Raw genomic sequence first — 26,755 nt, forward strand, 5'->3', positions numbered from 1 at the left:
CTCCGCAGACGCCGCCCAGCCCCGGCCCGGACTGCAGGCAGGAGGGTGAAGGCGGGGCGCGGGCTTCGCGATGGCACCGCCTCCCCCGCGGCTCCCCCGCCTCCCTGAGGGCGGGGCAGGCGCCGGCGCCGGCCGGGGAGTCGCTGTACCGGGCCCCCGGGCTGGAGGTAAGCTTTCCCGTCTGGCCGCGGGCCCAACCCCGCCGCGGCCGCCCGGCCTGCGTCACCCGCCCTCGCCCGGGTTTTGTGAAGTTGCCCTGACGTGGCGGTCGCTTCGTGGCGGTCGGTCGGCCGGCTCCGGCGTCCGTCACTGCGTAGTCGCCGCTGGCCCCGCGGAAAGCGCTCCGGGGTCTGCAAAAGCGTACGGCGCGCTCATCTGCCCCTCGCCCAGGCCCAGCGGAAGCCGACCTTTTGCCGGGCCTGTCCGGGGTCCCCTGGCGCTCGCGGGTATTACGGAAGAACGGCGCGGCCGGAAGCGGCCCAGCCCTACTCGCCGCCGGTGGGCTCCTGGAGCCCGGGCCTGAGAGTCCAGAGGGGCCCGGGCTCCGGCTGCCCGCGCGCTGCACAGCCTTGTCTGTGATCCAGTATAGCTGATGGGAGTGGGAACAGTTACGTGCGGAAGGGAAAAATCCAGTGATAAGGAAACGGAGTAGGGTTTTTAGAACAGTTTTTTTAAGATAATGTCATCAGGTGCAAGACACTTGTAAGCATTTATTTATAGTTATAAATAATTGTGACTTGCCAAATAAAACTAAGGGAATTACGTTGAATTTGCGGGAAAGCATACCAATACATACGTGAGGTTGAACCTCAGAGGACACAGTTCATGCTTCATTATGGAAAAAATGGGATTAAGAGAAAGAGGGCTTGGGTTCTTGAAGGCCTAAAGGAGGGGCGAGAATTTAGGAAAGAGGGAGGGATTGGCAGACTAGGGAGGATGAAGAGGGAAGGAAGGAATTCTAGGTGAGATGAAGAAGGGTTAATCCGGCTGGCCAAGTTACATTTTGTTATATAAAGAATTGTACCAGCAACCTTTTGTAAAGAGTGAAATTGGGAGGGAAGGGAAGAAATGGAGGATATCTAAAATAAAATTAGATGATATCTTTCAAGCCTTTCCATGTTGTTGTTTTCTGAAAAGTAAAGGGATAATCAGATTGGCTGAGATGTGCAAACCACACCAAACCCCAATGTGCTGCTTCGTTCATTTTTTCATTCTTTGTTATTAAATCTTCAAATTGTCTAACATTTGACAGTTTTGCAAAAGCCTGTGGCAATAGGCCTCACAATGAAGAGGCTTGTGAAACAGGTATTATCATTCCTATCTGATAGCTAAGGAAACAGAGTTCTGAAAGCATTAGGAGCCTTTCAGTTATTCAGCCTGCAAGTCAGTCAAATTCTGAATGCTGTAGTCTCTGGGGGCTCTCCTCCTTTATTTCCTCTGCACCGAGAGTGGGACATTTTCCTTTTTTTAGAAGATACTACCACCTAGTCTGCTCCTTAGTGCTGAAAGGGTTCAAGACAGCCCTCCCCCCCCCAGAATGTGCCACTTGACATATGGATTATTTTGAATTGAAGGCGCTTGAGACCCTGCAAGCTGAAGAGAAACTTTTGTCCGTCTCTTAACCACACAGAAAAATCTAAATTGGGGGTATTTCCCAGAAAAAGGATGGTTAGCAGAGATAAATTTTATCTGAGTGACCCATCTGTATTGCAGAGCAAACATCTAATAACCAAACATCTGTTCTCCTTATTGCCCTGTGAAGTGTCTTCCTTTCCTCTGAAGTCCCAGACCCGGAGCCCTTCTCCTTAGTTCAGGATGACATACAAACCTCATTTTGCCTGACTTTGGAGTTTCCATGTCTGTGTGGATTCCCTGTATGTACGCTGTTAACTTTTATTTTCTCCTGTTTATCTGTCTCGTGTCAATTTGATTCCTAGTCCTGCTAGAAGGACCTTGAAGGGAACAGGAGTTCTTGCTCCCTGAAAAGAGACAAAGAATTCTTGCTCCTTAACAGGCTTCTTTCCTCCACCAGACTGGCTCCATAGGAATTATAATCTCTCCTTTCTTGGTTAAAAACAAAAAAATTTATTCTGACAATGTAGTTCATGGGCACATGTTAAAATTTATTAAACTTGTTGCAAGAGCAAAGACCTCTAGCAAGCCAATTGAAAGATGTCTCTCAGCAGAAACGTTTATAGAGAAAAGTTTATTTATTTACAACCACTATCGTTGCCCTATATAGTTCCTCTTTTCTAAAGAAGTCCTGTGAAGTGCAGGTCTACCACTCATCTTCATTTGCATCCTAGGAGCAAGGCCAGGACTATTCTGAGCATCTACTGTGTATTGGGCCCAGTACTGGGCACCTGATATACATCAATTCATTTATTCTTCACAACAATACTGACAGCAGCATAGGTTATTTATGCCCATTTTACTGATGAAGGCAGTTGAGGTCTCAGAAAAATGAGCAATTTTTTAAAATTTTATTTTTGAGACAGAGATAGAGCACAAGCAGGAGAGGGGCAGAGAGAGAGGGAGACACAGAATCTGAAGCAGGTTCCAGGCTCTGAGCTGTCAGCACAGAGCCCAACATGGGGCTTGAACTCATGGACCATGAGATCATGACCTGAGCTGAAGTCTGACACATAACCAACCGACTGAGCCACCCAGGCACCATGAGCAATTTTTTTTTTTTTTTTTTTAAGTAATCTCTGTATCCAACCGGGAGCTTGAACTCACAACCCCAAGGTCAGGAGTCACATGCTGTACTGACTGAGCCAGCCAGGCTCCCCAAAGCAGTTTACTTTAATTCTCAGTTTTTTCCACTACATTACAAGTTCTTATACTTCTAACATGCTATTTTTTTTATCATATTGATGAAAACAAATTTTTCTAGAATTTTATTTATTTCTCGATTTGAATACTTTGAAATCTTAAAAGTTTCAGCGTCTTATCCAAGGCTGTTTAGGAAGTGGAAGAACCCTGATTCAAGTCCAGGTCTTTTGGGTCTGAAACCTGGATTGTTTTTGCTACACTAGGAAGGAATCAGGCTATTTTGTGTCATGCAAGGTCTTTTTTCCCACCATTTGAAAATGGAAATGCTTGGGGCTCCTGGGTGGCTCAGTTGGTTGAGCAGCCAACTCTTGATTTTGGCTCAGGTCATGATCTCACAGTTCATGGGATCAAGCCCCGTGTCGGACTCCACACTGACAGTGAAGAGCCTGCCTGAGATTCTCCCTCTTCTCCTTTCTCTGCCCCTCCCCTGGTCTCAAATGTGTTCTCCCTCTCTCTCTCTCTTTCTCAAAATAAACATTTTTTTAAAAACATTTTTCCCATTAATAAGCAAAGTAGTAAATACAGTAGTAAACATTTGTTTGCAACATTATTAAAATCATTTTTACTGTGACTTTCTTTGAAATAACACTTTTTTGGAGACCCAATTTGCTGCCATAGTTTTGAATTATCTGACATCTTCCCCCAAATTATGGTTCTTGATATTAGAAATGAAGAAAAAGAAACCTGCTCAGTACTGTAGTTTTGCTTTATTTACATGGATTGCATAGCTTTGTTTTTTGGTTTTTTTTTTTCATAATAAAAGTGCTTTCATTTTTAAAAACTATTCCTTTAATCTCCACACCCAACATGGGGCTCAAACTCACAACCCTCAGACTGAGTCACATGCTCTTACAGCCAGCCAGGTGCCCCTCACAATATAGACGCTTTTAAAATTAAAAGCAAAAATTACAGTGCTCTTATTGCTTACTCCCTAGTTCTGACGAACTGATGAGTTTAACAAGAGATCATTCGTTTCTAATCTTAGCTGTTAAGGAAACACCTGCCACTAAGATAAAACTAGTTGCTCATGGATGAAAGAACAGGTACTTTGTGATGTGCCAGCAACTGTGTCTTCTCCCTCCCTCCCTCTTCCTGGGTCCTCTCCGAATTGCTCTTCAGGACAGATGGGTGCTGTCCCTCTGCCACTCTGTCTATGCCTTTTTTCTTATGGCCCCTACCCTGCCACGCCAGTGTGTCATTCTCTGAACCTTTTTAGGCACTTGCTGATGGAAGAAACTTGGTCATCTACAAACTCGCCTGAATAACTTAGAACTCTGCTGTCTACCCTGAGAGCAGTTTCAGTTTCTATTCATTGGGAAATTGCAAAATGGCAAAAAATTAGTGTGAGTCGAATACTTTTAAACAAATTTGTGTTTTCTTCACCACTGCAGCATCCACAATCTTCCAAAAAGTCATAGTTGATAAAGATGTGAAACTTTCTTCAGTCTACAGACAATGCTCAACGCACACACAAATTACAAAACTTGGTAGAGAAATTCTGCAGCCCCAAGGCATTTCAGGAATATTATTACCATCTTTAGAACTAACAACTCAATGCTGCTTCCCATTAAATTCCAGTTTTCAAGCTTTGAATAACAGCCAAGTCATCATCTTCTAAAAAGCAGTCCTGGACTTCCCTACAGTTTATCCTTTTAGCACAAAATAACCACAAGGTGCAGGTATGCCACCACTCCACCTACCTTCTAGCATCTTGTGAGAGAACAGCCGGGCCAGTCTCACTTCCCTGGGAACTCATGTTAGGTTTAGGTGCAGATGTTCTTAAATGGAAACATACAGCATATATGCCAGAATAGGAAGTAAAATTTTTCCAAGATACCATTCTTCAGAAAAAAGAGTTGCCTTAAGTTTTTGTCTTTGTCCTTTTTGAACAAAGTACTCTTCAGGAAGACAATATGTCTTGAAAGGGCCTCGAGCAATGGCAGTTTTCTAATAAGGGTTACTAAAAAATTATGGGGGAAAGGTGAAGACATTCCTGAGGGTACGACCTTGGAGAATAAGCATAGGAGATCATTATTAGTAGGCTTTTTAAAAAGTCACTGAAAAGAGAAACGCAAGAAGTACTTATTTGTGGAGATAGTGAATATAGAGGGGGAAACATACCTGTCTTGATGTTTAACAAATGGTTTTTGGAGACCCCATAATATCTCCACTGACAGTATCCTATTCAATTTAAAACACGTTCTTTTTGGGTGAACCCTCTTGCATTGTTGGTGGGAATGCAAACTGGTACAGCCACTCTGGAGAACAGCATGGAGGTTCCTCAAAAAGTTAAAAATAAAACTACCCTACGATCCAACAATTGCACTACTAGGTATTTATTCCAAAGGATACAAAAATACAGATTTGAAGGGGCACATGCTCCCTGATGTTTATAGCAGCATTATCAACAATAACCAAACTATGGAAAGAGCGCAAATGTCCATCAATGGATGAATGGATAAAGAAGATGTGGTTTATATATACGATGGAATATTACTAAGCCATCAAAAAGAATGAAATCTTGCCATTTGCAACTATGTAGATGGAACTGGAGGGAATTATGCTAAGCAAAATAAGTCAGTAGAAGAAAGACAAATACCATCTGATTTCGCACATGGAATGTAAGAAACAAAACAGATGAACGTATGGGAGGGGGAAGAAAGAAACAAACCTTAAGAGACTCTTAAAGATAGAGGACAAACTGAGGGTTGGTAGAGGGATGTAGGTGGGGGTGGGCTAATGGGTGTTAAGGGGGCAGCTGTTGCGATGTATGTGAGTGATGAATCATTGAATTCTACTCCTGAAACAAATACTGCACTGTATGTTACCTAACTAGAATTTGGGTTGGGGGGGAAATACTTTTTTTTTTTTTTAAACATTCTTTCTTAAACAGCCAAGAGGGAACTGTTAGATGATTCAAAATTTCCCATGATGATGAAAACCCTGCTGTACAAGATGCCTGTGAAGAATTAAATAAAATGATTTGAGTGGGGAAGAAATTTTTTTAATACCATTTTGTTAATTTGTTTTTGTAATACCATTTTATAATTTGTTATTTTAATATGAATAAATATTTAAATATCTAAAGTAACGCATGGTTTGGGAACTTGGGTGGTTCAGTTGGTTGAGCATCTGACTTCGGCTCAGGTCATGATCTCATGGCTTGTGAGTTCAAGTCCCACATTGGGCTGTGTGCTGACATCTCAGAGCCTGGAGCCTACTTGGAATTCTGTGTCTCCCTCTCTCTCTCTCTGCCCCTCCCCGCTCGCTCACGCACTCTCTTTCTTTCAAAAATAAATAAAACATTAAAAAAATTTAACAATTTAACTAGACTTTTTAAATTATTTAATTTACATCTATAAAAGTTTACATTCAAGGGGCACTTGAGTGGCTCAGTCGGTTGAGTGCCTGAGTCTGGATTTCTGCTCTGGTCATGATCCTGGGGTCATGGGATTGAGCCCAGCATCTGGTTCCAAACTGAGCATGGAGCCTGCTTAAGATTCTCTCTCTCCCTCTGCCTCTCCCCGCCCCCTGCTTTTGCACGCTCGCTCTCGTAAAAAAAAAAAAAAAAAGTTTACATTCACATTGTTGATTAAATAAATTGGATTTTAAAAGCTACATAACCCGATTGGAAAAAGAAACTAACACTGGAGACGTGTGTGTGTGTGTGTGTGTGTGTGTGTGTGTGTATACATGTTTCTGTGCGTGTGTGTGTGTGTTAATGGAGGAGTGGAAGAGTGAAGAAAGCTCCCCTAGTGATTCTAACCCTAGTCTTCCATCATCTCTGCTTCTCATCCCTTTTAACAGCTATAAGGCCAAACAATGTCTCCCAATATATAAGACTTGCCTAGGGGCGCCTGGGTGGCTCGGTCGGTTGAGTGTCTGACTTCGGCTCAAGTCATGATCTCACAGTCTGTGGGTTCGGGCCCTGTGTCGGGCTCTGTGCTGACAGCTCAGAGCCTGGAGCCTGTTTCCAATCCTGTGTCTCCCTCTCCCTCTGCCCCTCCCCCAGTCTCACTTTGTCTCACTCTGTCTCTCAAAAATAAATAAATATAAAAAAATTAAAAAAAAAAAAGACTTGCCTAGGATACATATTTAAAATACAAATTCCTAGACCTCTCCCCAGAGATTCAGATTCAAGAAGGCTGGAGTAGAGATGAGAATTTATGTTTTTAAACACCCTAGATGATTCTTACGATCCAAGAACTTTGGAAAGCTCTGGCCTTGAGCATTAAATGAAATGGTAGGACATGAATTTGATGGTGCTTTTTCTTGCACCTTATTAATCTGAGTTCCTTCCTCTCCCACTGAGATGGAAAGATATCTAGGACTGGCCCCTCCCAGTCAGCCCCTTTACTGGCTGCTTCCCATGGAAGGGAGGTGACTGAGGTCGCTTGTAGAAGTCTGGGAGAAGTCTGGAGTTTGTTCCTGGTTACTGACTACTTGATGAAGGCAGGGCATTACCGTCATGAGCTCTCTGCAAGGCCAGAGGCAAGCAATGACTGGGCAGCAGTCACAGGGACTTAGGCAATAACGGAAGGTGGAAGCAACCAGAATCAGCTTGTAGGAGGAGAAATGGAATTCTCCACACAGGTGGTGAGGGTAAGTGTCGGTGGCAAGAACTCCTGTCCCTTTCAAGGTCCTTCTGGTTGAACTAAGAATCAAATTGACACGAGACAGATAAACAGAAGAAAATCAAATTTTATAGCATATGTAGGGGGCATCCACACAGACATGGAAACTCTAAAGTCAGGCAAAATGAGTTCTATATGTCATTCTGAACTAAGGAGAAGTGGGGGGGGATCTGGGGCTTCAAGGGAAGAATGCACTTAACAGGGCAATAAAAAGTAATGCAGATGTTTGGTAATAAAATGTTTGCCCTACCATACAGATGGGTCACTCAGATAAAAATTATCTCTGATAATTATCCTTATTCTGGGAAATACCCCCAATTTAGATTCTTCTCTGTGGTTAAGGAAAGGACAGAAGTTTCTCTTGAGCCTGAAAGGTCTTGATTGCCTTCAGCTCAGTCTTCACACTAGAGTGGCTCATCTTGGGGTGGCCTGCATTAGCATGGAAGAAACTGAGGTCAACTGTAGTTGGCCATTCAGGGGAAGGGTCTTAAGTGGGATTTTTGTTTTTTTTGTGAGTTTTTTTGCTCAGTTTTGAGAAACTAGAAAGATCCTCCTTGCCCCAGCCGTTGATTAGTAAGATTGAAGAAGCAGGGTGGTCAAGACCTCAGGCAGCCCGACACTAGGTAATGCCCTCCTCCACCCTGAGTGTAGCAGCAGATCACGTCTCTTTCATGGGGAAGAGCCTTGCTCACCTGCTTCTTGGGAGTCTCAAAATACTACAAAAGGGCAAAACTCATGCAGCCTCGATATTGGGTAATACCAATATCATCTGATTTAACAAAGGACCACATAGAAGTCAGATGTAAATTCATAAGTCCCTAAAATCCCGGTAAAGTTAACTATTACAGTCAAGGATAGAGTCTACAGTAAATGATGATCTTGCCAGGACAGCAGCCTCCTAAATCCCCTACAACCCAGCATACAAAAACGTCCAAGGGATGGCAATGGAAAGTAGAACTACTCTGGTAAACAGCAGAAAGCCCTGATTAAGTGAAAGGAAAATTCAAGAAATTCCTCAGAATTTCCCCTAGGTTTGTTAAGATTTTAAAATTAACAGGAGGGGCGCCTGGGTGGCTCAGTCAGTTAAGCGTCTGGCTTAGGCTCAGGTGGTGATCTCATGGTTTGTGGGTGCGAGCCCTGCGTCGGGCTCTGTGCTGACAGCTCACAGCCTGGAGCCTGCTTCGGATTCTGTGCCTCCCTCTCTCTCTGTCCCTCCTCCGCTCATGTTCTGTCTCTGTCTCTCAAAAATAAATAAACATTAGGGAAAGAAAATATTTTAGGCTAGAAAGAAAATCCTCAGGTATCTCTGATCTGGCAAATGGATTCATTCGTTCCAGCAATGCTTTACAAATAGAGCATGACCCATTAGTGAATTGTGACATCTTTTTCAAAAAGGAAATAAAAAAATACTAGAATGCATTGCATGTATAAGGAATAATACTATGTGAGATTTTTTTAAATGTTTATTATTTATTTTTGAGAGAGAGAGAGAGAGAGAGAGAGAGCACGAGCAGGGGAGGGGCAGGGAGAGAGGGAGACAGAATCTGAAACAGTCTCCAGCTCTGAGCTGTCAGCCCAGAGCTCGATGCGGGGCTCAAACTCAGGAAATGTGAGATCGTGACCTGAGCCGAAGTTGGATGCTTAAGATCCAGGCATCCCTACTTTGTGAGATTTTTGAAAAAATAATATTTATAAGGGGTGCCTGGCTGGCTCAGTTGGTGGGCAGTGCAACTCTTTTTTTTTTTTTTTTTAATGTTTTATTTTATTTTTGAGAAAGAGAAAGAGAGTGCAAGCAGGGGTAAGGAAGAGAGAAGGAGACAAAGGATCTGAAAGCAGGCTCTGACAGCAGAGAGCCAGACATGGGGCTTGAACTCACGAACCATTGAAATCATGACCAAAGTCAAAGGCTTAACCAATTCAGCCACCCAGGTGCCCCGACAGTGTGACTCTTAATCTCCGTGTTGTGAGTTGGCACCCCAAATGAGTGTAGAAATTACTTAAAAATAAACTCTTGGGACGCCTGGTGGCTCAGTTGGTTAAACGTCTGACTTCGGATCAGGTCATGATCTTGTGGTTCCTGAGTTCAAGCCCCATGTCAGACTCTGTGCTGACAGCTCAGAGCCTGGAGCCTGCTTCAGATTCTGTGTCTTCCTCTCTCTCTGCCCCTCCCCTGCTTGTGCTCTCTTTCTCAAAAATAAATGAACATTAAAAATTTTTTTAAAGTAATAAACATTAAAAATATTTAAAAAATAAACCCTTTAAAAATATAATAAAATCTTTTTAAAAAGTAATATTTATAAGTGTGAGTATGTGATAGTTGGCAATGTGAATTATATTTATTGTGGCTCACCACAACAAAAAGTTTAAAATGGATTCCATAAAGGGTCAACTCCTACAGTTCTATAAAGTGCTTTATTTTCTATTAAAATCCTTGCATCTCCAGAATCTGCCATTTAGGTATTTTATTAAGAACACCTGAATAGGTGTTCGTAGGGGCGCCTGGGTGGCTCAGTTGGTTGAGCATCCGACTTTGGCTTAGGTCATGATCTCATGGTTCGTGGGTTTGAGACCCCGTGTCAGGCTCTGTGCTGACAGCTCAGAGCCTGGATCCTGCTTCAGATTCTACGTCTCCCTCTCCCTCTGCCCCTCTCCTGCTCTCGCTCTCTCTGTCAAAAATGAATACACATTAAAAAGTTTAAAAAAAAAACACGTAGCATATAAAAAGTGTCATATCAGTACCTGTTGAATGAAAAACAATTATCATTTCCCTCAGAAAATGACTGACAAAGAAAAGAATCAAAACTCATGGATCCTCTTATTTACCATGCACTGTGTGGGCATTCTGGTTCAGCTCTGTTGAGGGAAAATGAGCCACGGCTGAAGAGGGAAGTAAAAACCTGGGAAGCAGGTTCTTGCAAACTGTATTGAGGAGTATGACTGAGATCTATAATGGAGAGCTATGAGGGGTGTTAAGCAAGGGAGTGATGTGGTCAGAACTGTGGTGTAGAATGGTCACTCTGGGTCTTGTGTGGAGAATGGATGGATGAGGTGGAGAGACGTTAGTTGAAGGTTACTAAGATCCAGAGAGAGGAGATGGTGATCTAAAGCAGGATAATGGCAAAAGAGACGGAGAGAATAGATTGAATAGAAGTTTGTAAGGCTGCTGGTTAAGGGTCAGACTCTCAGTTTTGGCTCAGGTCATGATCTCACAGTTTCTAGGGTTTGAGCCCCGCATCGGGTTCTGTGCTGACGGTGCAGAGCCTGCTTGGGATTCTCTTTTTCTCCCTCTCTTTCTGTCCCTCCCTTGCTCATGCTGTCTCTGTCTGTCTCAAAATAAATAAACTTAAAAAAAAAAAACTATTAAAAAAAAAAAAAAGCTTGTAAGGCTGAGCTGAAAGAACTGGGTGGTTGAAAGGGTGAACAGGAAGGAAGAGCCAAGAAGGAGGCCTACATTTCTGGCAGGTACCACAGGGAGTATAGTCCTACCACCATAGAAAGAGGAGATTTAGCAAGAAGGAAGCAAGTTCAATTTTTGGACATGTTAGATTTAAGGGTCCCCTAATAGAAGATGACAGCAAAAGTATGCTAATGGCAATTTTAAATATAGGTCTGCATCTCAAGAAAAGGTTAGGGTTGAAAAGTATCTTTTTGAATTTTAATCCAGATCAGTGTTTTGTTTTCTATAAATATGGTTACACATATTAAAAATGAAGTAAAATGTTAAATACAGCTAAGCTCAAAGGCTTATTCCCTCTTGATTTTCTCAGAATTTTATATACTTTGGTTTCTTAGAAGACCAAAAGTCTGGACAAGGTATTTGAATTCTCTTCTGACATTTAAACACTATCTGTTAATATGATTTTCGGCAGTAGAGTTATTTAATGGATTAGGAAGAAAAACGCATAATCTTGAAGTACATTTAGAGCTGCTCATATTGGTTCTCGCGTAAGAAAAGGTGTTTTTTTTTTTTTAATATCCCAGCATTTTAGCCTTCATAAGCCCACGCAGCAGTAAATCCTAAACTTCAAGTCCCCGTCTTCAGATTTGTGAAGGGAGGCTACTTAAAGGGACATGTGAAGGGAGGTACCTAAGCCTGGCTGCTTAGAGCAGTATTGAGAGGGTGGACTCTCCAGGCAGACTCCGGCCCTTCTGTCTTACTACTTATATGATCTTGACCAAGGGATTTCATCCCTCTACCCTCAGTTGCCTCATCTGTAAGATAGTGATAATAGTACCCCCTCTTGGGTTTATGAAGATAACTTACATAAAAGCACTTATGAAATATTGTGTAAACTCAATCATGTTATCAGTAAGTAATTCTGTTCAAGACAATTTTCTTTCTCCTAAACTCAACATCACCACTGATAAAAAAACATAGAAAAATATTATCTTAGGTCAGGTTTTCCAACCAGAAACAGAATTTCATATATAAGATGTAACATCTAAAGGCTAGTCTTTTCTGGGAACTCTTAGGTATCTGTCAAAGTCATCACAGAGTGGAATCTTACTAAGCAAGGCAGAATCGATAAGGTGGACTGTTTGGAAAAGAATTCCCAGGTAGCTAGGGACTAGGGCCAGAGAAGCAAGAATTAATATCTGAAGTTTACTGAAAAACCAGTTCTACATTCCAAACAGTCATGTTCCCATCAAAAATATGGATAAGGGTGTTCACAATATAAAAATAAAAGTGTAAATCCAATGTAAGTAGAGTAGTTTACCTTCATTTCCATAAAATGGAAATTAATCAGGACAAACATTTTACTAAAGGGACCCAGCAGGGCCAGTGAAGCAATGATACTCCTGTATGGGATAAAACCACACAAGTAGGAAGGACCATACCTACGCTTCACCAAGAGAATATTCTGCTCCCAGAATGATTAGTTATGAATATGCTTGAAATAAAATGAGAGCCTTCCCAAATCATGAGCATGACACATGCTTTTCAATTGGCTGTTAACATTCTTGAAAGCAACGGTTTACCAATAATTACAAATGATGTACGGCTTAAAGTAAAACATAATACGATGCTTGATTACAAATTACAACCAGTCTATAGAAGTTAAATGCATACCATACTTTAATAATCAAGACAGTTTAGCCATTTTTCTGGAGTATGTCTCAAACAGAGTTAGCATATAACCCGTATTTAACAATATTGCTGAGTTTTTAGTCATTTTATATTTAAGGGTCCAAAATATATTATGTTCACAAAATAACACTGTGAATGCCAACCAGTTTTTTACTTATTCCTTCAGAAACACTCTACCCTGGTCATACACACTAATTTTTATCACTAAAAATAACCAAAGGTGGTAATTCAGTCTCACCTCTACACAGAAGTTCTAATTGCCCCAGAAACCTGTAGGTCAAGTTCTCAACCCTTGAAAAGGAGCAAAAATGTTCCAGGGCATCACCATAGCCATGTATTTGGGCTTTGTATTTATAGCATTAGATTTGAGACCTAAATATGGTCATACGCATCGCAGTAACCCAAGTTCCATATCAGAAATAAAATGTGAAAGGAATCAAAGAGATTTTGTAATTCCAATAGCACAGACTTCAAAAATTGAACTCTTAGACATAACTCCTACATCTGTCTTTAACTAAGAGGTCATTACCATGCTTACAGGTTTGAGGCAGTAATCTATGGATTAGTGTGTGATTAATCAAAGAGTGCACTTACTACCATGAACTTGGGTCCTATGCCATAGGATTATTTTTGCTTTCTCCAAAAGAACCATTTGCTCCTGAAGTAATAGACTTTTAAGGCACATTTTAACAAAAACCCATCATATACCCAGCTTAAAAATGGAAGCTCCTCCTGGTTACAACAATATATATATATAGCTAAGTAATGTGTGATTTACCAGATAGGCAAGTGTCTCTACCTTTAGGATAAAGTCACATTAGAAAAGTGATTCTTTATTTGCTTAATCAAAAAGAAACATTGTGTAAAAAATATTAGAGCATTAAATTTATAAGAATAACCCATATGTACCAAGCCTGTTGGCAAAGATCCAAAGATCCAACAGGATATAGGTCTAGAAATTAAGGAAAAGGCTCCTTTGGAACCCTGGGCTCCTACTGACCCAGGTTACTGAGCAGGAATCATGAGGAAGGGAGTTGGGCGCCTTAATGATTTTTGGAAATTTCCTTCCAAAATGCACAGACCCTTGGGAGGACTCAAATCTTAAACCGCAATCAGTCTTGCATTTGCAGTTAGCAGCCTCAAAGGAATAGGATTTGGGGAGTAAAGGAGAGAGGATGGAAGGAAGCTACCGATGGAAGTGAGATAGTTTCAAGGGCAAGTAACTTTAGAAACTTGGTACATTTTGCTAGGACCAGCTTTGATTTCCTCAGGAGTCTCTGCTTAAAAATAAATAAATAAATAAATAAAATTATTTTCTAATACCCACAAGTAGCTTTAGGGCACTGACCCTGGGGATGGACATAGAATTACCTACTTGGAATGGTCTGGGGTGAGGGGTGATTAGTAAGTCTCTTAACATCCTGATAGTCTAAGGTAAGCATAAGTGGAAGAATTTCATGGAGACCAAGACATAGCTAACTGTAACGCCTCCTCTGGCTGTCCTCTTCCCACTGATCGTTAGGGGTTTGCAGGATGGCTTTTCAGCTATGCAGAGTGTGCTGCTAGCAAGCTGAGCTCTAGTTCAGTCCTAAGGTGGGAACAGGCAGAGTCCACAAGGCACACGATCACAGATGAGCAGGAGGCTCAGTGGCGACAAACATGCTCACCAGGATTATGCTCTCCGCTCAAGTTCTGAGACATTCCCTGCGGTCATGATCCTCAACAAACGTTTTAAATGTTGCACAACAACAGGCCCATTGCTCAGGGCCGAACATACAGAATTGTATATATATTTTTAAATCTGTAGGTACCAATCACCTACAATTGGGAAACCATGTGGCCTCTGATGTTACTTTGACCAATCTCCAGTGATTGGCACCATTTTGGAAATCTGGTCCCGAAGGTTCTAAAGAACAGTAATGCAGCAAAAAGGAACAACCTCTCTGTATAAAATGATTATAGAGATGTGTGTTGAGGTAAAGAGCTCTGTAAAAACTGTTGAGTCGGGAAGTACTGCCCCAGCTATAGAAATTTTTAGGTAAGTTTGGTGCTAACAGTATTCTACAAAACTCCCGTTTATACCAGTGATAAACAGGAGACAGTTCTTATTGCTCCTGGAGCTTGCTGCCCCAATCTGTTCCAGCTCCACTGAAAAATGATTTTTCTCGACAATTGTTAGCAAAGATTCCCAAAGTGATTTAAAAAAAAAAAAGTCATTGCCAGTGCATTGCTTTTTGATTTCTGATTGCCATATAGATCTGAACTACACTACAGTATGCATGTCCTTGACACCAAGTACAGAAAAAAGCTTAGAAAAGTTGTTTTATCAAAGTTCAAAGAAAAAAAAAACATGAAAAAGAGCAAAATATATACAGTTCCTGGCAGTCCTCACACAGGAGTTTCTGACCACAGACCATAAAAGTTTACATTTGTGTAACGAAATTACAGATTTTACTTCATTGTTAAAATACAAGTTTTGGCTTCAAAGTGCTCACTTTATTTAAAAAAGAGAAGATCAAGAGGGTTGCAGGAATTTTTCTTTTCTTACACCGAATACATCATGTGTCCCATATCCTTTTTCCTTTTCCTTTAGTGCAACACAGCTCAGTGGCCTCACTGAAGGTCTGGCTTAAAAAGATACTCCTGAAACTTCACTACAGCAGCACATTAGGGGTCCCATTGGGGGTGGCTCCTTTTTTCTTCTGTAGCCGATTCTGAACTTTTCGTGATTTTACCATCTTCATTCTCACCTCAAAAACTTCATGGATGGCCTTCCGGAAGCAATGAAAATTATAGTCAATAAGCCCTGGAGAAGAAAACAAAAATATTTAGAAATGTCTCATGGAGCACCTGGGTGGCTCAGCTGGTTAAGCATCTGACTCTTGATTTCAGCTCAGGTCATGATCTCAAGGTCTTGAGTTTAAGCCCAGCATTGGGCTCAGCACTGGGCGTGAAGCCTACTTGAAATAAAAAGAAAAGAAAATTTTTAAAAAGACACTTAGAAACAATCTCCTCTTTTCATGTCTGCTGTGGCCAAGACAAGCAACTAGGGGGAGGCAAAAGAGCAGCCGTAACAGAAGGTTCACAGACTTCCTGAGGAGCTCTGCAGCTGGGCTTCAGGAATTGCAGGCAAGATTTTGCAAATGGACATGTTTTCCTAAGAAAAGGTTCCAGAGATGGGGCACCTGGATGGCTCAGTCAGTTGAGCGACTGACTCTTGATTTCAGCTCAGGTCATGATCCTGGGGTCATGAGATCGGGTCCCGAGTCTAGCTCTGTGCTGAGGGTGGAGCCTGCTTGGGATTCTCTCTCTCTTTCCCTCTGTTCCTCTCCCTCACTCATGCTCTCTCTCTCTCTCTAAAAAAAAAAAAAAGTTTCCAGATGATAGACCACATTTCCACAGTGTCTATGATCCACAACATTTGAAGAACCAACTAAAGTGCACATTTTTCTGACATGTCAGAATTCAAAATTTCTTACAATTAAGACATATCTTCCATGAAATATTTATTACTTTTCCCCAAAGGGGATTATTAAATTGACTCTGAGTGGAGGCAGACCCTGACTTGAAGTATGGCTGAGATCTCAAAGCTTTAGGATCAATGATTCAATCGATCGATATTTACCAAATATCTATTATCTTTAAGCCATAGTCATAAGCCCTGGGGAAAGCAAAGTCCTAAGTTTAGAGTGGTAATAGTCACCTCCGGTCAATTCTAAGCTCACAAGTTCAACAATCAATGACACTCGAGTTTTTTCAATACTAAGTAAATTTTAAATGCAAAAACAGTAAGGGAGAATCTTTTTGTGTTTTCTGAAATTATTGGTACAAGAATAGAATAAAAGATAATCCAAAGTCTTGAGTGCATTCTTCATCATCACTAATGTGTAAAAGTGTTGAGAGCAACATTATGTTTATACCAATTAGGATAAGGCAGCTGGTTCTATTCACTATCTTTAACTTTATTGAAATAACTAGCCCAGTGGTTATTTCCATCCACTCAGGTGATACTTCCAAAGCCCAAACCCAAAATGAAAGAATTGGGATTCTAGCCAAGGAGTGAAATTCTTCCAAACAGTCGTAGTGCGCTGGAGCAAACACCATCTCAGCTCCCAGGAGCTGGAAACCCTCTCAGAGGCGCCCTCTGGTGCTTCTGCAGCGTTAGTGACCACAGTGCAATAAAACCTCCAAGTGATTTCCCTCAAGACAATTACCAGAATAAAGGGATAAGTAATAATTAATAAATAAGTCCAGGGGTGCCTGGCTGGCTCAGTCGGTAGAGCATGCGACTCCTGATCTCAGTTGTGAGTATGAAACCCATGTTGGGTGTAGAGATTACTTAAAAATAAAATCTTAAAAAAGAAAAAAGTAGCTCTTTTCTGCCTGAGGCTTTCTTTAGTACCACAGAACTTCCTCAACCACACACAGACAGGTACCAGAGATATGGGAATGAACGTTTTAAGGGTACTCCTCAAACAGAGGGGCCTGGGGGAAGGTAGATAAATGTTTCAGTCTTCCACACTCAACTGGGGTGATCTGAATTTGTTCCACACAGCTTCTCAGAGATTCTCCTATTGGGAGTGAGCATAAAACTGCTCATTGACACCACTGTGGGGGGCTTTTCCACCTTCCCAACTCATTTCCCCCCTTCCTCAGTTTGGTTTTTGGGACCAGTTTTCATATAAAGTATGTAATTAAAAGAAAATAGGGGCACCTGGCTGGTTCAATCAGTAGAGTATCTGACTCTCAATCTCAGGGTCATGAATTCAAGCCCCACACTGGGTGTGAAGAATGAAAGAAATAAATTTCAAATATAAAAGAAAATAAACAAGGAGCAAATAAATGATTTTATTTAGTGGGAATTTGGATACAAGATGTGAGAACAACCTCAAAATTCTTTGCCTATACAGTAAAACCTTGGCTTGTGAGCATAATTCATTCCACAGGCATGCTTGTAATTCAAAGCACCTGTATATCGAAACAAATTCAAGAACTACTGACTCAGTTGTGATCATCTGAGGTTCGGCATCACATACTACTTATATTGCAAGACATAGCTTGTTTATCAAGTTAAAAATTACTAGAAATGTTTGCTCGTCTTGCAGAACACTTGTAGAATGAGTTACTTGCAATCCAAGGTTTTACTGTGTATGGAACCAACTTATGGAAGAAAGCTTAGCTAAAAAAAACTGGCTCAGTGAGAATTCAACTTGCAGAAATATTCTATCGGGGTGCCAGAAATATTCTATTCAGTTGGGTAAGCATCCAACTCTTGATCTTGGCTCAGGTCATTATCTCACAGTTTATGAGATTGAGCCCTGAGTCAGGCTCTGTGCAGACAGTGTGGAGCCTGCTTGGGATTCTCTCTCCCTCTCTCTCTCTGTTCCTCCCCACTTGCACTCTCTCTCAAAATAAATAAATAAACATTTTAAACAAACAAACAAAAATATTCTATTGATAGTTCCTGAAAAATCTTATCTTAATTCATCTTTGCAATTTAAAATGTTAACAGTATCTTGCTGCAATTGAAGTTTTAAAAGTAGAAATTCACAAGGCACCTGGGCAGCTTAGTCGGTTGAATGTCAACTCCTGATTTAGGCTTAGGTCATGATCTCAATATCGATTCTGAGCTCAGCATGGATTCTCTCTCTTCCTCCCTCTCTGCCCCTCCCCTGCTCGTGTTCTCTCTCGAAATAAATACATAAACATTAAAAGAAAAAAAAAAAGATCCACATGATAAATTCCTGCTTAAATTTACTTCCATAACCATACATGGATGTTAAAATTAATGGGCCAAAGTGTGAGGAGGAACAAAATTTACATAGTTTTAAAGTATTTATTAACTACAAAGGGAAAGACAGGAACTTTCCAGTGGAAAAACCTGGCAGACATTGCCTTAACTAAATCAAGGTCAGCATCACCAGTAATAAGACTTATCAACATCATGAACCACTTGATATGATACACTGAGAAGGACACATTCTTGCCTAAGTGCATAATCTTGTTCCAACTGTGTGGAAACAATAGACAAATCCAATTTGAGGAACATTCTACAAAATAATTGATCGGTACTCTTCAGAAGTGTCAAGGTCATGAAAGATGAAGAACTGTCACAGATTGGAGGAGACTTGGAAGAATAACCAGTAAATCAATTTGGGATCCTAAAACAGAAAAAGGGCATTTTTGGAAAAATGGTGCAATCTGAATAAGGTCTACGGTTTCATTAATAGTATTATACCAATGGTAATTTCCTACTTTTCTTTAAAAAAATTTTTTTAAATGTTTATTTTTGAGAGTGAGAGAGACAGAGAGTGGATGGGGGAGGGGCAGAGAGAGAGAGGGAGACACAGCATCTGAAGCAGGCTCCAGGCTCTGAACTGTCAGCACAGAGCCCGATGCAGGGCTCGAACTCACAAACCATGAGATCATGACCTGAGCTGAAGTTGGATGCCCAAATGACTGAGCCACCCAGGCGCCCCTCCTACTTTTCATACTGTACTATATAGTATGTAAGATGTTAACATTTGGAAAATTGGATGAGGAATATGTGTAAACCGTGTACTATTTTTGCAACTTTTCTGTTAAGTCTAAAATCAGTTCAAAATAAACAAGCTCTCCAGGTTGACACTAATGTACCCTAAATTTTAGGACCTGCCGCTAGCCTAGATTGTTTTGGGGCTCTAGTTGTACTATTTGCATTATTTTTCTTTTATTTAGCTTCCAAAATCAACATGAAGTATTAATCACCAAATATAAATTCTGAAAATATCTTTAACCAAGGAAATATATGTATAATGGTTTAAAACACAATACGCACAGAGGCGCCTGGGGACTCAGTTGGTTAAGCACCCAACTCTTGCCTTCAGCTCAGGTCATGATTTCACGGATCATGGGTCCAAGCCCTGTGTCATCAGCTCCCCGCTGACAGTCTGACAGTACAGGGTCTACTTGAGATTCTCTCTCTCACTCTCTGCCCCTTCCCCTTCTCTCTCTCTCTCAATCTCTCTCTCTCTCTTAAAATAAATAAATTAAACAGAACTGATTCTATGTAGGGACAAGCCCAGGAATCTTAGCTCTGACTTGCCATACACTGGTAGTATAACTTTGAGAGAAAGTCACTCCTAGTTCCTGGGTCTGGGTAGAATCATCTATAACTAAGTGAATGAAACAAGGTATGGTCCTGTCCATGTTCAAAATTCCATGAATCTATTATATAACCTGCTCTTACTTTTAGCAAGATGAAAATAAGGAATAAAAGATTAACACTACTTCATTAAAAGTTTTGAAAGCCAAGGACCCAAAAGGCAATTTGGTTGATAACAGTCAGTAAATACAGGAAAAACCTACAACTTCACCAAGAAGCAAGGAAATGTAACTTGAAACGATACTAAGTTTTTAATAATCAAAAAGAGGTTTTTTTAATAAAGAGCACAAGTAGGGGGAAAGGGCCCGAGAGAGAGAGAGAGAGAGAGAGAGAGAGAGAATCTCAAGCAGGATCCGCGCCAGTGCAGAGCCTGACATGGGACTCAATCCCACGACCCTGGGATCATGACCTAAGCCGAAACCAAGAGTCAGACACTCAACTGACTGAGCCATGCAGGCAACCCAATAATCAAATTTTTTAATGCTAATACCCAATATTAATAGGAATATAGCAAAATGGATATTCTCTTATATTCTCTAATATATTCTCTTATATTATTCTCTTCTTATTCTCTTATATTCTCTTATATATACACTTATATTCTCTTAATAGCGTAAGCCCATAAAATCTTTCAGAAGGACATTTTGGCAATATGTATCAGAAGCCACCAAAACACAGGGCGCCTGGGTGGCTCAGTCAGTTAAGTGTCCAACTCTGGCTCAGGTCATGATCTCACGGTTCATGAGTTCAAGCCCCGCATCAGGCTTTGTGCTGACAGCTCAGGGCCTGAAGCCTGTTTGGGGGTCTGTCTCCCTCTCTCTCTGCCCCTTCCCTGCTCACACTCTGTCTCTCCCTCTCTCAAAAATAAATAAAACATTAAAAAAAAAAAAAGCCACCAAAACTTGTCTACCCTACCCTTTGACCTAATTCCATTTGCTGAAGTTTTTCCTGATAGCCAAGATGTACACAAATATTTAGTGCAAAAAAAGGTCATCAGAGATTACTTACAACATTAAAATCTAGAAACAATACAAATTTTGAACAATAAAAGAAGCTAACATAATCATTGAAATGATGTGACAAAAAAGATTTAGTGAATTAGAGGTCTGTAATAAATTCAGTAAAGGTTATGAAGTAGTATTTATCATATCATTCCATATAGATAGAGATATAGCTATAGGTGAAAATGTCTGAAACGTTATAAAGAAAATGTTGATAGTGATCTCTGAGAAGCTTATCAATAATTATTTCTTTTTTGCTTATTTGTTACTTCTAAGTTTTCTAACTGAATCTATTTTGTAATAAAAAGAGACAATAAGGGGCACCTTGCTGGTTTAGTGGGAAGGGCATGGGAATCTTGATCTCAGGGTCATGAGTTCAAGCCCCATGCTGGGTGTAGAGATTACTTAAACAAATAAATATTTTAAAAAAGAAACAATAGGGGTGCCTGGGTGGCTCAGTCGGTTAAGCGTCCGACTTTGGCTCAGGTCATGATCTCGCGGTCCGTGAGTTCGAGCCCCACATCAGGCTCTGTGCTGACAGCTCAGAGCTCAGAGCCTAGAGCCTGTTTCAGATTCTGTGTCTCCCTCTCTCTGACCCTCCCCCGTTCATTCTCTGTCTCTCTCTGTCTCAAAAATAAATAAACGTTAAAAAAAAAAAGAATAAAAATCTAAATTGTGTTTTTATGCTTAATGAATTAGGAAAATTTTCATGATATAAATGAGTAAAAACAATACAATATAAAACTATATAAACAATATAGCCCCACTTTTGTCAAAAGGAAAGAAGGGATGAGGGAGGGAGGTGGGGAGAAAGAAAATCTCAGAAATTTAACATGGGGATTTAGCTCTAGATGGTGAAATTGAATGGTTTTATTTTGTTCTTTATATTTTCCCAAAGTTTCAAAGTATTATTATAATGAACATGTGTTGTTTATAAAGAAAAAAAAAAGGCATTTTAGTAAATGTTACTATTGGCACTCTGTTGGGAATTTTTTTACCCTAAAAAAATTGGTAAATCATGCCCTAGTTGCTAGCAAAAATCCCTAGTGTGTAAGCTGGTATTTCCCAGTTTAAACAGTAGCGGGGGGAATAAGTATCTCTGTGAGTTTAGTTGCTTTGGTTTTATTTTATTTTTATTTATTTACTCATTTACATTCACATATAATATGTATTTGTATATATTTACATTATGTCATATTTATCATTTACTCATATATTATTTGTTTTTCTTTTACTTATTGGTGACTCTATTGAGCATATTCATGTCTTCCCTTTCAGAATCATGATGCCAGCCCTGTGTTTTGAGGACTCTTTAAAGAATGTGCAGAGGCTGGGGTACCTGGGTGGCTTAATTGGTTAAGTGTCCGACTTCGGCTCAAGTCCTGATCTTGTGGTTTACAGGTTCAGGCCCCATGTGAAGCTCTGTGCTGACAGCTCAGAGCCTGGAGCCTGCTTCAGATTCTGTGTCTCCCTCTCTCTCTGCTCCTTCCCTAGCTCTCACTCTGTCTCTCTCTCTTAAAAGTAAATAGACATTTAAAAAAAATTTTTTTTTAATAATGTACAAAGGCTGAACAGAAGTTAAATACTATCTAACTTTAATGTTGTACAAATCCCCTCCTTTACACAGGGATCTCAAGGGGTCACATGGTCCCTAACACCATGCAGTAGAGTGGACCAAGAGGGAGGCCACTGGGGCCCTCCCTGGGAAGGGACTTTACAGTCTGGCAACAAGGCTTCAGCCAGCTTCACTCCCAGAAAAGCAAAAGCTCCTGGGAGGATGGTCTGGTGCCACCTCCTCCTCTGGCAGCTGCGTCACTAGAGGGCAGGCTGGCTCACAGATCCCAAAAGCCTGACTGAGCTGGGTAGGAGCCAAGGGGGCCTGGTGACTAAAGCCTGGAAGCTTCCACAGGCATGCTGCTAACGGCCCACATTCAACGAGCAGAAGTAATAGGAGTCCGAAGTGAAATATTTCATTTAAATCACACACACAAAATTACCTTTTCTTTCAAAGCTTTCCTCTCTGACAAAGCAAACAAGAGCCAGGAACTTTGTCACCTCCTTTAAATAAAGAACTGTTGTGTTATTCAGCTTTATAATGGCTGTTGATTCCTTGTCATAGGGGGTTCCTGCTCCATCTTCTTTGAGGCTGAATAGGGACAGAAACCAGAACATATTTGACTATTGAGAAAAACTACAAACTGTAACCCAGCAACAGAGACCAGCTTTAACACACAGAATGATAATCGTAACGAAAAGTTGTTTACAACTACAGTGCCTTACAGCAAAAGTCTCAGAAACACACAATCACAAGAATGTACACGGTGTATGACAGTCCCTTCCTGCTGACACAATGAGTGGCTGTTGGGGAAGGTGGGCAACTCTTCAGGCACCTGAGGTACACAAGTGAGGGATGAAGGTTAGCTCTTCTTGCCTCCATAGCCCACGGGGCTTCTTGTTTTCTTCTGACAGAACAACCAGGCTGTCAAAAGCATGGTCTGATGAAAGACCAAGAAGGGCTGAATGACTGTTCCAAATTACAGAAGCCTAGGGAGACACAACAGCCAAGGACTGGCTAGAGCCTGAATCAGGGATAAGAATTGCTATAAAAGACAGATTTGGAACCACTGGTTAAGATTTGAATATGGACAATATATTAGATAATGTATTAATGTAGCCATGCTAAATATGCTTAATTTGATAAACTGTGGTCTTATAAAAGAATGTCTGGTTTTTGGAGAGATAAACACCCAATTATGTAGGATCAAAGAATCATGATGTCTGCAATTCACTTTCAAATGGTTTAGCAAAAACAAATCAACAACTGTATTAGAAAAAGAAAGAGCAAATATGGGAAATTGGTAAAAATTGGTGAATCCCAGTGAAGGGTACGTAGGAGTTCACTGGACTATCTTTGCACATCTTCTGTAGGGTTGAAATTTTTTCAAAATAAAACGTTAAATAAGTATACTGGTCTATTTAAGAAAGTGTGGCCTGCAGACACAGATGACTTGGGTTTGAATCCTAGTCCACTTATTATGGGAACTGGGGCAATGTGAGTAGCTTCTTTGAGCCTCAATTTTCTTATCTGTATCCTAACAGAAATTACCTCAAAGTTTCCCAACGCGATGAAATAATAGATACACAGCACTGAGCACAGTGCTGAAAACATGTAAAATGCACAATGAATGTTAACTATTGTGTTAACTTTTATTACTAGTATCACCTTGAATGATCAAAACTGGACCCTCTGAAGACACTAATGTAATCAGAGTTATGATTTCTTTCCTCAGAGGCAAAAGAGCACTTCCCTGCACCTTTTCTGCAACTGTGTGTGTATGCATGCATGTATGTATTTTTGCTTCCCAAATTAATGAATAATTGACCAGAAATGATTAAGTAGAATTGTGCTAGACCTTATTAATTCAACATAATAACTCAGCTGGTGCTAAACCAATCCCTTTGCATTATAAGAGCCAGCTTTTACTATGTGACAGGCACCATTCTTAGCTTTTACCAGGAATTATCTATTGTCTGGCCTAAGAATCCTCTAAGCCAGGTATTGAGAGGAAATAGGATAATTTGGTCAAAGCTGACGATGGGGGTGGAGCCAGGACTCAAACTAATGTAATTTCAGAGTTAATGCTTTAAATCTCATAAATATCACAAGGAAGTAGCGTGCCAAACCAGATTAAATGAGAAGCATGAATTGTAGAGTATTTCAAAGGAAATGCAAGCTTTTAGTTTTGAGAGTATTTTAAACCGGCACATATATGCATGGCTACTTAAAAGTAAATTGTGGAAGGTAGTTTTTTTTAAAAAAAGGATTCAACTCACTGTAATCTACCAAAACATGAAAGAAAATCTTTAAGAAGTGTTGGACCTCTGATGTTCAAAACGCTTTATCAGAATTCTTAACTTCCTTTGTACCATTTTTAGCTGCTGTGTTTCTATACTGTATTTCCCTTACTAATAAGGAATGTTATGAGAACAATAAACTGAAACACTGGACTTTTTTCACCCAGTGAAGAAAACTGCATTTAAAACTTCCAAGTAAATATAATAGTAAACAGACACCAGGCGCTGTTTGCCAACAGCACTTAGTAACACAAGAAAATTCTTAGGTGATAATGTTAAATGAACAAAGCAGGATATATATATAAAATAACATATACAAAGTGACTACATCATCCTAAAAATTACACAGAGAAATAAGAATAAAATATATGAAAATGTTAATAGTGACTGTCTCTAGATGATGAGGTTATTTTAATTTTATTTTAATTTTATTCCTTATGCTTTACATATTTTCTACAATGAACATGGATTACATTCATAATCAGAAAAAAATAAACATTAAACAAATCGGAAAAACAAAAAAGATCCAAAAAATAACAAGTAAAAATTGGTGAAGCATTACAACTGCAACAGCTATCTATTTTCTACCACTCAAGTTTCTAGCCACAAAGCAATGAAAACACAGGACGATGTAACATATTGTAAAGTGTGCATGCCTGTGTGCGTGTGTGTGTGTGTGCGTGCGTGTATATTTGGTGAACAGAAGCTCAGCAGATTCCTGAGCAGACTAAGTGAGGCACCAGGTCACCTGCCTCTGGCCCTGCTGGTCTCCAAGGAGCAGCTGGGAACTGGCAGTCTGCTTCCTTGGCTGCTGCCAGTTAACTGGGCTGGCTCCTTGTGGCTCCAACAAGCACCAAGGAAACTCCAGAGCCCACGCCCGATTTGTGACCCAGGTTCTCAGGAACACTGCACTCCACCTCAGAAAAACAATCTGACTCCTCCCAATTCCGCCTGCCTCGTGTTTGTTTTAGCTGGGTGAAAGGAACTCTGATTAACATCATTTACATGAACAGCTTACCACTTACACCCAATTACCATATGGCACAATAATGATTATGCATATCATTAAATATGTGCCAGATTAATTGTGTTTATTGTATTTGATTACCACAGCAATCTAGACTGTAATCAGGGTGTATTCAGTTTCCATGACTATTTCAAGGTCATCCACTTGTAGCTGAAAAACAATAGAATGCTGTAGAGCAGTAATCTTGGGCAACAAGGTCTATTTCTGAAGCCAGATGGCAGTGTTTAATAATAATACTAAAAAGGCAATAAACTTGGGAAATAAGGTCTGTTTCTAAAGCCAGATGGCGGGGCACCTGGGTGGCGCAGTCGGTTAAGCGTCCGACTTCAGCCAGGTCATGATCTCGCGGTCCGTGAGTTCGAGCCCCGCATCAGGCTCTGGGCTGATGGCTCAGAGCCTGGAGCCTGTTTCCGATTCTGTGTCTCCCTCTCTCTCTGCCCCTCCCCCGTTCATACTCTGTCTCTCTCTCTGTCCCAAAAATAAATAAACGTTGAAAAAAAAAATTTAAAAAAAAAATAAAGCCAGATGGCAATGTATTATAATAATAACAATAACAACAACAATAATAATGGAAGCTACCTTTATCCAGGGTCTACCAGGTAAAGCCTAATGATACTTCATCCTCGCTACAGTCTTGTATCACTTTCCCTATTTCAGAATGGAAGGGACCGTGCATGCATGTGTGTATAACAGAGAGAATCTGAACTGAGGGGGCAAAGGATTTTCAGATAGTGGAAAAGAAAAATGGGAAGACTGAGACCCTCACAAAGGCTGAAGAAGGAGGCTGTGTGAGGCAGGTGACAGCTGGTGAGTGAAAAGGAAGATGAACACGAGCTTTACCTCATCAATGATTGGATAAGCATGTAAGATCCAATATAAATCAACGGCAACAACTTGATATCTTAAGACAGACAAACTAATTCATATCCATTCACTGTATATGACACCCATTCAGGAAATATAAAGTCATGTAGAAATGTTTCTACGTCTGGTACCACAATCAGTTTTCCCCACTCCTGGTTTACTTTATATTATTCTAAATGTACAGCAAGTTCTGTTTTCTAAGAATCTAAGACCATAATAATAAACAGATAATATTGTTTGCTTGGTTTTATAATTCTCTGCTGCTCATAAAAGAAGACAAAGTGTGTTAAAGAGAATCCAGAAGTT

At 40.5% G+C, this 26,755-nt stretch overlaps 1 protein-coding gene across 2 annotated transcripts in view; it reads right to left on the reverse strand.

Annotated features, from left to right (window-relative positions):
• Positions 1 to 12,522: 12,522 nt before the first annotated feature.
• RRAGD (Ras related GTP binding D) overlaps positions 12,523 to 26,755 on the reverse strand; it is a 41,967-nt gene continuing 27,734 nt past the window's right edge. For both annotated transcript variants that reach the window (XM_030315963.1, XM_030315964.1), the window contains 2 exons: positions 22,701 to 22,849; positions 12,523 to 15,364 (listed from right to left, as the gene is read on the reverse strand). In XM_030315963.1, coding sequence (XP_030171823.1) covers positions 15,213 to 15,364; positions 22,701 to 22,849 — 301 coding nt within the window. In that variant the 3' untranslated portion in view covers positions 12,523 to 15,212. The remainder of the gene's footprint in view (positions 15,365 to 22,700; positions 22,850 to 26,755) is intronic.

The sequence above is a fragment of the Lynx canadensis genome, chromosome B2, assembly GCF_007474595.2.
Source record: "Lynx canadensis isolate LIC74 chromosome B2, mLynCan4.pri.v2, whole genome shotgun sequence".
NCBI classification, from domain to species: domain Eukaryota; kingdom Metazoa; phylum Chordata; class Mammalia; order Carnivora; family Felidae; genus Lynx; species Lynx canadensis.